At 39.7% G+C, this 11470-nt stretch overlaps 1 protein-coding gene across 1 annotated transcript; it reads left to right on the top strand.

Annotated features, from left to right (window-relative positions):
• Positions 1-495: 495 nt before the first annotated feature.
• mad2l2 (mitotic arrest deficient 2 like 2) lies at positions 496-10971 on the top strand. The gene is made up of 10 exons (XM_024384495.2): positions 496-763; positions 5050-5207; positions 5378-5427; positions 5539-5657; positions 5751-5822; positions 5964-6064; positions 9166-9260; positions 9571-9644; positions 9800-9892; positions 10017-10971. The coding sequence occupies exons 1-10, from the start codon at positions 737-739 to the stop codon at positions 10056-10058; spliced, it is 831 nt and encodes a 276-aa protein (XP_024240263.1). The 5' UTR covers positions 496-736; the 3' UTR covers positions 10059-10971.
• Positions 10972-11470: the final 499 nt, after the last annotated feature.

Genomic DNA, 11470 nt, shown 5'->3' with positions numbered 1-11470 from the left:
CAAAGTTCATGATTTCATCAAGGTCAGCATTCATCACCTGGCCATAAATTGATAAGGCTCATGCGATAGTAGTTATATGGCTCTTTCCAATGATGATAAAAATGATTTTATCCTTCTCGATGGTTTGATTAGTTTTTTCACCATTCATTTTTCACATAGTGAATTTTACAAACACTTCAAACTAAGTATGTGTGTGGTGTAGGCTTAGCTTGGAGTGACGTTTTGATAATCGCTTTAATTATCTCTCAGGCAAGGTGAGTTTTATCAATATATTTGCCTCAATTTACTTTAAAACAAATGCTAATTAGCTACAGAGAAAACCTCAGTAAGACTACAAATTCCTGCAGGAAGCTCCTCACGTCATCTCTAGCCGACATTGTCAGCTACCGTTCACCAGCGCGATCAGAGACCTTTGCCCAATCTATGATGAATCCATGTGGTGTATTGAAATTCATTGAATAAAGTGTTGAACCTCTTCCGTCTCCTTTCTCTGTCTTAGCTAGCCACTGACGACACTTTAGCTAGCTAGTTAGCAGAACAGTAGATCAAAAAATGATATTGTATTACTTAGCCTAGATAATTCTTTTGTACAGTATGTTGACTTTTATTTCAGACTTTATGACATTTTTCAAGGATGAGCATTAGAGCATTAAAAGGGGAAGACCACTAAAAGTCTGGCCATGTGGAGAAGTGCAGCTATTGTGAGGGGCAACTTACCGGTTTAGTCAGAGCCAGCATGAGGGATAAAGTTTATCCTGTGTCGGTGAGTGTAGCTATTTTGTTACGTTTGAGCATCTTAGCAATACAATGTGTTCTATACTGCTGTCAATATTCTACAAGGAAAGAGACACTTAATCAATGTTATTAATATTAACGAGACTACCCCGGATACCAGACTTAGATGAGTGTTAACTCAGTTCTAGAATGTTGTCATGGATCATAAGGGATCTTAAAATCTATTGACATTCAGAATTGACTTTGTTTAGACATCCAACCTGTGTTGTAGTTTCATGACCAGAGACAAATATTCAAAGGAACTGTATTTGCTTATTTGAAGTGGTACATGCATTCACACAGTCTTAATTTGTAGGATCCTTCCCACTATATGATTTATATGTCAAGTGATAAAATCCCAAGTTATCAATTAGTTTATGGAAAGACTGCACTTGTCCTCTATTCTACTGCTGTAATGTCATCAATCAAATCAAACTTTATTTATATTGCACATTTCTTACAACAAATACATTTCAAGGTGTTCAAAGTCATGCATTGAAAGGCTTGTGGCACTTAACATCCTTCCTCTTAGCAGGTCTCTATAGGTGACCAGGGGATTCTCTCTACCACATGAGAATGCCCCCATGGAGCTCAAAAGTGTAGTCATTTTTGTGCATTGGCTATTTTTGTGTGCTAATGATGGATATAACCCTGGATTGCTGATGCTATACAGTATATTGGCCATTGAGAGGCTTTGAAGCAACCTGTCGGCCATAATTTGGCATTCCCCAGTAGGAGCAGTCCTTCAAAGAAATGAATGGAATTATACAGTATTTCAAATCAATGTTTCAAGGACAAAATTATATCTATTTTAAGTATATATATTGTTGTGGTAGGGACAGTAACAGTAATCTAAAAAAAAGTATACTTTAATTTAAATGGTTTTATACAAAACCTGCTCATTCAAGAGTTTTTCTTAATTTGTACTATATTCTACCTGGTAGAATAATAGTGAAGACATCAAAACTCTTGACAAAAAACAGCACTGTGTCTCACTTTTTATTGATCTCTCTAAGGCTTTTGATACAGTTGATCATGCTATGCTAATGCGGGGATTGTCGAGTGTAGGTCTTTCAGAGCATGCAGTTGCATGGTTTGCTAACTATCTGTATGATAGAACTCAGTGTACTCAATTTGATGGGCTTATGTCTGTTAAATTGTCTGTCATTAATGGTGTGCCCCAAGGCTCTGTACTTGGTCCTCTCTTATTCACTATTTATATAAATGATTTAGACAAAAATGTCCAAAATGCGCAACTTCATTTTTATGCTGATGATACTGTTATTTACTTTTGTGCCTCATCTCTTACAAAAGCTTTCCAGAACTTGCAAATCGCTTTTTATACTGTTCAACATACCTTGTGTCAATTGAAGCTTATCCTCAATACTGACAAAACTACACTAACAGTGTTTTCTAAAGCAAGAAATAGACCTCTGAACCTTTCACCTATTACTACCTGTCAGGGCAAGGAGATTGAGGTTGTAACCTCATATAAATATCTTGGAATTTTAATTGATGGCGGCCTCTCTTTTAAATTGCATATTCAACAACTTACAAAAAATTTTAAGCTGAAATTGGGATTTTATTTTAGGAATAAGGCCTGTTTTTCATTTGAAGCCAGAAGGAGGCTATTATCAGGTACATCAATACCCTTACTGGACTATTGTAACGGTCGTCGTATGAAGAAGGTGAGGACCAAGGTGCAGCGTGGTACGTATTCATCCATTTATTAATGGAACTGAACACTGATTAACAAAACAACAACAACCGAAACAGTTCTGTCTGGTCAGACACAAAAACAGAAAGCAACTACCCACAAAACTCAGGTGGGCAAGAGCTACCTAATTATGGTTCTCAATCAGAGACAACGATAGACAGCTGTCCCTGATTGAGAACCATACCCGGCCAAAAACAAAGCAATACAAAAACATAGAATAAGGAACATAGAATGACCACCCTAGTCACACCCTGGCCTAACCAAAATAGAGAATAAAAGCCTCTTTATGGCCAGGGTGTGACAACTATGGAGATATTTTATATATGAATGCTTCCGCTCAGTGTTTGAGATCACTTGACACCCTTTACCATGGCACTTTGAGATTTATTTTAAACTGCAAAACCCTTACGCACCACTGCACTTTGTATACCAGGGTTGGCTGGCCTTCTCTAGTCACCCATAGGCTCAGGCACTGGTATACTTTCATTTACAAAGCTATTTTGTGTTTACTAACTTTTTATTTGGGCATTTTTATTGTTCAGAAATGTGGTGGGTACTCTCTTCGGTCGCTGGACTTTATCCTGCTAACTGTTCCAAATGTCCGAACTGAATTTGGTAAAAGGGCTTTTATGTACTCTGCGCCATCGTCTTGGAACGCCTTACAAAATACTTTTAAACTGGAAGAACTTGTCCTGATTGGTGTTTTTAAATCACTGATGAATGATCTTGAGACTGATTCCCTGACCTGTCAATGTTTTTAATTTGCTGTTTTTGATTTTGTTATACTCTTGTGAATTCTATGGTTTTTACTAGATTACTTGTAGTTTTTCTTGTTGTTTGTCTGTAATTTTTGTAATGACTTGGTGCTGCCTATCTTGGCCAGGATGCTCTTGAAAAAGAGATTTTAAATCTCAATGAGCCCTTCCTGGTTAATTAAAGGTTAAATAAATACATTTAAAAATGAAATAGCACACATGGAATCATGTAGTAACCAAAAAAGTGTTAAACAAATCAAAATATATTTTAGATTTTAGATTCTTCAAAATAGCCACCTTGATGACAGCTTTGCACATTCTTGGTATTCTCTCAACCAGCTTCATGAGGAATGCTTTTCCAACAGTCTTGAAGGAGTTCCCACATATATGCTGAGCACTTGTTGGCTGCTTTTCCTTCACTCTATGGTCCAACTCATCTCAAACCATCTCAATTGGGTTGAGGTCTGGTGATTGTAGAGGCCAGGTCATCTAATGCGGCACTCCATCACTCTCCTTGGTCAAATTGTCCTTACATAGCCTGGAGGTGTGTTTTGAGTCATTGTCCTGTTGAAAAACAAATGATAGTACCACTAACCGCAAACCAGATGGGATGGCGTATTGCTGCATTATGCTGTGGTAGCCATGCTGGTTAAGTGTGCCTTGAATTCTAAATAAATCACTGACAGTGTCACCAGCAAAGCACCATCACACCTCCTTCTCCATGCTTCACGGTGGGAACCACACATGCGGAGATCATCTGTTCACCTACTCTGCGTCTCACAAAGTCACGGCTGTTGGAACCAAAAATCTCAAATTTGGACTCATCAGACGAAAGGACAGATTTCCACCGTATTTCTTGGCCCAAGCAAGTATCTTCTTCTTATTTGTGTCTTTTTAGTAGTGGTTTCTTTGCAGCAATTCAACCATGAAGGCCTGATTAAGGGCAGTATACTCTGAACAGTTAATATTGAGATGTGTTTGTTATTTGAACTCTGTGAAGCATTTATTTGGGCTGCAATTTCTGAGGCTGGTAACTCTTAATGAACTTCTCCTCTGCAGCAGAGGTAACTCTGGGTCTTCCTTTCCTGTGGCGGTCCTTCGAAAACCAGTTTCATCCTAACGCTTGATGTTTTTTGCACTTGAAGAAACGTTCAAAGTTCTTGAAATGTTCCGTATTGACTGACCTTTATGTCTAAAAGCTATGATGGCCTGTGATTTCTCTTTGCTTATTTGAGCTGTTCTTGCTATAACATGGACTTGGTCTTTTACCAAAATAGGGCTGTCTTCTGTATACCACCCCAACCTTGTCACAACACAACTGATTGGCTCAAACGCATAAATAAGGAAAGAAATTCCACAAATGAACTTTTAACAAGGCACACCTGTTCATTGAAATGTATTCCAGATGACTTCTCATGAAACTGGTTGACAGAATGCCAAGAGTGTGCAAAGCTGTCATCGATGCAAAGGGTGGCTACTTTGAAGAATCTCACATATAAAATATATTTACATTTGTTTAACACTTTTTGGGTTACTGGATAATTCCATATGTGTTATTTCATGGTTTTGGTGTCTTCACTGTTATTCTACAATGTAAAAAATAGTGAAAAACTCTTGAATAAGTAGGTGTGTTCAAACTTTTGACTGGTACTGTATATATGTGAGCTAAGCATATACATATGCTTAGATCACATACTATAATTTTAAGGTATGCATTAAGGGATCTGTAATATAATAAATGTGGCAAAACGAATGTAGAAATTAATAAATGTATTCTATAGCTTCCGAAATATGTTTTTACAGTGGTGGGGGAGTGCCAAGATGGGGGAACGGAGGTTTCAACACAGCGCACACAACACGTCAACTAGTGTGTTTTCAAGATATCAGTGTGCGCCATATAAACGTCATAACCAAGCGACGACAAGAAGCAGTGGATGTAAACAAATATACAGACGTTGCAGGTATTATTCGCATCTTTGCTGTATATTATGATTAAATCCTGAGAACAGATTTACAAACGACAGTCTTACGTTTTTCAGAGGTTAAATTGTTCCATGTTGAAATTCCTTTTTTTGACGTTTGAAACGTTCGCCTCATATCATTCGACATTATTTGTGTTCTCATCTCTCAGCCACCAGAAAATGACAACGCTAACAAGACAAGACCTCAATTTTGGACAAGGTAGCTAGCTATATAAATTATTTTACATCGACCTGTAAAATGTGCATTTCAATTAACAATTTCATTTTCATATAGACTCAAGCTTCGTTTACTGCCTGTCTTCTTTTGCAGTGGTGGCTGACATCTTGTGTGAGTTTTTGGAAGTGGCTATTCATCTCATCCTCTATGTACGAGAGGTGTACCCATCTGGAATATTCCAGAAGAGAAAGAAATACAATGTACCTGTACAGGTAAGGTTATAATATCACCGGGGTAATAACTATTCAGCTACTATTAACGGTTATCTGCAAAATATCCATCACTTATGTTGCATTACCTTCTAGATGTCATGCCACCCAGAGCTGAACCAATACATCCATGATACTCTTCACTGTGTAAAACCCCTCATTGAGAAGGTGAGAGAATACATTAGCCTACATATGATTGACATAGTTTTGTAAACCCAATGGCTCACCATGCTAAATATGTTATTGCATGAGGGCACACCTTTTTTTGAGTACATATTACTCGCATGAAGTTCTACATTTCTCCCTCAGAATGATGCAGAAAAAGTGGTTGTGGTCATCATGGACAAAGAGCATCATCCAGTTGAGAGATTTGTCTTTGAGATTTCACAGCCTCCTCTTTTATCCATCAGGTGAGTGTATATATCTTCACTGACATGTTCAACTTCTCTGATAGGGTTGTCACGATACCAGTATTGCGATACTCCAATGTGTCATGGCAAGGGAAAAAAACTGTGAAACGGGCAACATTTTCTGAGGAAAACAGTCTTAATGTTGGAAAGCTTTATGTTGTCACCCAGAATCACATTAATTTTCCAAGATATAGAACATCATATTTTACGTACAGTAGATTTTTTTAAAGGACCAAAGTGTTTAGTCTGCTTTGTGTTTTCCTTTTTGCCATGGAAAATCCGGTATCGTTGTATCACGATACTGGCATCATGACAACCCTAGTCTTTAATACCTACATGTTTCAAGCAGACCACCGTAGTCCCTGTTCCCAAGAACGCCAAGGTAATGTGTCTAAATTACTTTTTGTCCAGTAGCACTCACATCTCCCTAAAACACTTCAGCGAACAGGCCTTTGTAATCGACCTGGCCGGGGTATCCTGGAATGACATTGACCTCATCTCATCAGTAGAGGATGCCTGGTTATTCTTTAAAATTGCCTTCCCCATCATCTTAAATAAGCATGGTCCATTAAAAAAAATTTGAACCAGGAATAGATATAGCCCTTGGTTCACTCCAGACCTGTCTGCCCTTGACCAGCACAAAAACATCCTGTGGCGTTCTGCATTAGCATCGAATTGCCCCCGTGATATGCAACTTTTCAGGGAAGTTAGGAACCAATATACACAGGCAGTTAGGAAAGCTAAGGCTAGCTTTTTCAATCAGAAATTTGCATCCTGTAGTACAAACTCAATAAAAGTCCTGGGACACTATAAAGTCCATGGAGAATAAGAGCACCCTCTCCCAGCTACCCACTGCACTGAAGCTAGGAGACACTGTCACTACCGATAAATCCACAATAATTGAGAATTTCAATAAGCATTTTTCTACGGCTGGCCATGCTTTCCACCCGGCCTACCCCTACCCCGGTCAACAGCCCTGCGCTCCCCACAGCAACTTGCCCAAACCTCCCCACTTCTCCTTTACCCAAATCCAGATAGCTGATGTGAGCTGCAAAATCTGGATCCTACAAATCAGCTGGGCTAGACAATCTGGACCCTCTCTTTTATCTGCCGCTATTGTTGCAACCCCTATTACTAGCCTGTTCAAACGCTCTTTCGTATCATCTGAGATTCCCATAGATTGGAAAGCTGCCGCGGTCATCCCCCTTTTCAAAGGGGGAGACACTCTAGACCTAAACTGCTACATACCTATATCTATCCTACCCTGCCTTTCTAAGGTCTTTGAAAGCCAAGTTAACAAACAGATTACCGACCACTTTGAATCTCACCGTACATTCTCCAATATGCAATCAGGTTTCAGAGCTGGTCATGGGAGCACCTCAGCCACGCTCAAGGTCCTAAACGATATCATAACCGCCATTGATTGTTGCAAATGAGAACTTGTACTCAACTAGCCTACCTGGTTAAGTAAAGGTGAAATAAAAAAATCTTTAGCCATGAAATACTTTGAAAGGCTGGTCATGGCTTACATCAACACCATCATCCCAGACACCCTAGACCTACTCCAATTCGCATACCGCCCCAACAGATCCACAGATGTTGCAATCTCTGATGCAATCTATATTGCACTCCACATTGCCCTTTTCCCACCTGGACAAAAGGAACACCAATGTGAGAATGGTGTTCATTGACTACTGCTCATCATGTTCAACACCATAGTTCTCCTTTAAGCTCATCATTAAGCTCAGGACCGCGGGACTGAACATCTCCCTCTGCACCTGGATGGGCAGCCCCTGATGTGTAGCCCCCAGGTGATGAGGGTAGACAACAACACATCAGCTATGCTGACCATGAACACGGGGGCCCCTCGGGGGTGCGTGCTTAGTCCCCTCCTGTACTCCCTGTTCACCCACGACTGTGGCCGCGCACAACTCCAACACCATCATTCAGTTTGCAGATGATACGACAGTGGTAGGCCTGATCACTGACAATGATGAGACTGCCTACAGGGAGGAGGTCAGAGACCTGGCAGTGTGGTGTCAGTACAACAACCTCTCCCTCAACGTCAGCAAGACAAAGGAGCTGATCATGGACTACAGGAAATGGAGGGCTGAGCACACCACCATTCACATCAACAGGGCTGTAGTGGAGTGGGTCGAGAGCTTCAAGTTCCTCTGTGTCCACATCACTAAGGACCTATCATGGTCCATACACACCAACACAGTTGTGAAGATGGCATGACAACACCTCTTCCCCCTCAGAAGGTTGAAATACATCCTCAAAAAGTTATACAGCTGCACCAATGAGGCCATCTTGCCTGGCTGCTTCACTGCTTGGTATGGCAACGGCTTGGCATCCGTCCGTAAGGCGCTACAGAAGGTAGTGCATACGGCCCAGTACATCACTGGGACCAAGCTCCCTGCCATCCAAGACTCCAGCCACCCAAGTCATAGACTGTTCTCTCTGCTACCGCACAGCAGCGGTACTGGAGCGCCAAGTCTGGGACCAAAAGGATCCTGAACAGCTTTTACCCCCAAGCCATAAGACTGTTGAACAGTTATTCAAATGGCCACCTGGACTATTTGCATTGTCCCCCTTTTTTTGTTGCACTGACTCTGTTACACTGGCTCTATGTACACTCACTGGAATCTACTCACGCACTACTCTGACACTCCAACAAACACACACACGCACTACATATGCTCACACACACAAAACACATGCATATTGACGCCACATACTCACACATAGACACACTCTTCACACACTCTAATGCTATTATCTATCCTGATTGCCTAGTCACTTTTACCCCTACCTACATGTACATATTACCTCAATCACCAACTACCTTGTACCCCAAACACATTGACTCTGTACCGTTACTCCTTGTTATTGTAATGTGTTACTATTTTCCTTGATGTTTTTTTTCTCAAATATTCTTACTTTTTAGGGCTCGTAATTAAGCATTTCGAGGTGAAGTCTACACCTGTTGTATTTATCACATGCGCCGAATACAATTTTATTTGATTTAATATGGTTTGTTGTTGGATTGCCCTTTTCGATACCTTGAGCTTTTAGGAGTTACTCTTCTGGTTCTACAGCTCTGATACATTGCTGTCACACGTGGAACAGTTACTGAGGGCGGTTATCCTGAAGATCAGTGTATGTGATGCAGTTCTGGAAAACAACCCACCGGGTAAGATGGAAAAGCTATATTGGAGAATGGAGAGACACTCAGTGAGAAACATCTCTGTGTGAAAATCGATAGCTGGAGGTCTGCTGCTATATAAGTCTTGCGTTCCCAAACAAATGTTTTATATATATATATATTTTACCTTTGTTTTGACAGGGAAGTCATATTGAGACCTAGGCCTCTTTTCCAAATGTGCCCTGTATTATACAATATAAAAATACACATTATACATACAGTATACAATTTCTGTTAAGTTGTTGTCTAGCAGCGGTCATAGTATTATAATATGTCTATTTACTTTCCACTGTCCCAGGATGTACGTTTACAGTGCTGGTCCACACCAGGGAGGCTGCCACCCGCAACATGGAGAAGGTTCAGGTCATCAAGGTCAGTGTTGTCACAAACATGACGTTTCAATACTGTATGTGTGTTTATTGTAATACACAGACTTGTTTGTGTACCTACATTCAATCATATATATGTTGTATTCTAGTGTGTGGGCCTGTACACTCCACATGTGATGTTGTCATGTTCCCCTCCAGGATTTTCCATGGATAGTTGCAGATGAGCAGGAAGTACACATGCAGGAGCCCAGACTCATACCCCTGAAGACCATGACATCAGACATTGTGAAAGTAAGCAATGGCATGGTTCTTTGTGAAGATTACGACACTTGTATGAAAGCCCATACTAATAGACGGTAATATTGTTTGAATGTTGTGTAAAATTTGTATGTAACAACATATTTTCTTTGTTTAGATGCAACTGTATGTGGAGGAGAGGGCACAAAAGGCTTCATAGATCAAGCTCGACTAAAAAAGATGGCAATCTCCGCACTGCAGCTGCCACAATAATCAACTAGATGAGGTGTGCATTTGGGAAAGTGGGGATCTCTGGATCTTCATTCTAATGCTTGAACTGTGAAAACTTTGAGAAAAATACTGTTTTTTTTTGTCATAGTTTGACTTGGCAAGAGGGGATATGCAGAGTCAGTTATCGGTTCAGCACTGTATCATTGCTCATCACAATGAAAATCATTTAGTATGTACATAGTTATTACAGCAAAGCCTAAGGGGAATGATCTGTGGTATAGTGGGCACTTTTGTTCCCATTCTATTTGTTTCCAGTTGGTGTATAAAGCAATGTTTAAATGTACCATAGGCTGCGTTTACACAAGCAGCCCAATACTGATATCTTTTCCCCTAATTGGTCTGACCAATCACATCTCTTGACAGATCTTTTTTCAGAGCTGATCTGGTTAAACAAAAGAGCAATTAGTGACAAAAAGATCTGCATTTGGCTGCCTGTCTAAATGCAGCCCTTTTGTGTTGTATGAAGCTATGTTTACACTATGATGTTAATTATTGTGTTCACTAAAACATGTTTTTTGGGGCAGTCTCAGGTGGATATGGTCTACCTGGTTAAAGTTCTAGACCAGGGCTCTCTAACCCTGTTCCTGGACGGCAGCTCTCGATGAACAGAGTTGGATAGCCCTGATTCTAGACAGTCGATAACAGGGATGACCAAACAGGTTGCATGGTTTGATATTGTAAGTGTTGAACATTGACATTGGTCCATAAGAAAGTACTCAACCCAAACTGCAAAAATGCTTTGTGAATAAATGTGGATTTAGCATTTTTGATTTTAATATTTGAGTTTTGTTTTTTCATAATGCATTCTACTTTGGAAAATAAAGTGTTTTAGTAGACTGTAATACTTTTTTTGTCAAGTTATGTTCCATTCCACTGTAATGCACCTTACCAAAAAAGTTCCTTAAATCTCGGATACTGATTAGAATTGCTTAACACAAGGAGGGTTTGTAAATCTAATGGACGGACTGAGTACAATACAAATAACATTTGACCTGACAGAAGTGAACTTGCTCTGTTTATTATTTGATGGAGAATACAGGTAGGGGTATCTACAATACCATTGAGGGTTGTATATCAAACACGCCTTCTTCCAATCATTTTATTGTTCTTTGGTTTTACTGTTTTATTGTATTAGCTTTTCATCCTGTTCATTTAAAATGAATGTTAATTCCTATATTCATGTGTCTATATTTTGTCTACTTTATGTAGTGTGTTACGATATTAAATGCTCTGTAGCATTATTTCGATTAGTGACTGCAAAAAGACTGCTAATGATTAGGGAATGGTTTATAAGGACCTATATTAAACATCTTATAAATGATCTTATGTTACGAATCATTA

The sequence above is a fragment of the Oncorhynchus tshawytscha genome, linkage group LG22 (assembly GCF_018296145.1).
Source record: "Oncorhynchus tshawytscha isolate Ot180627B linkage group LG22, Otsh_v2.0, whole genome shotgun sequence".
Classification (NCBI taxonomy): Eukaryota; Metazoa; Chordata; class Actinopteri; order Salmoniformes; family Salmonidae; genus Oncorhynchus; species Oncorhynchus tshawytscha.
This window is presented reverse-complemented; position numbering and strand designations above follow the sequence as displayed.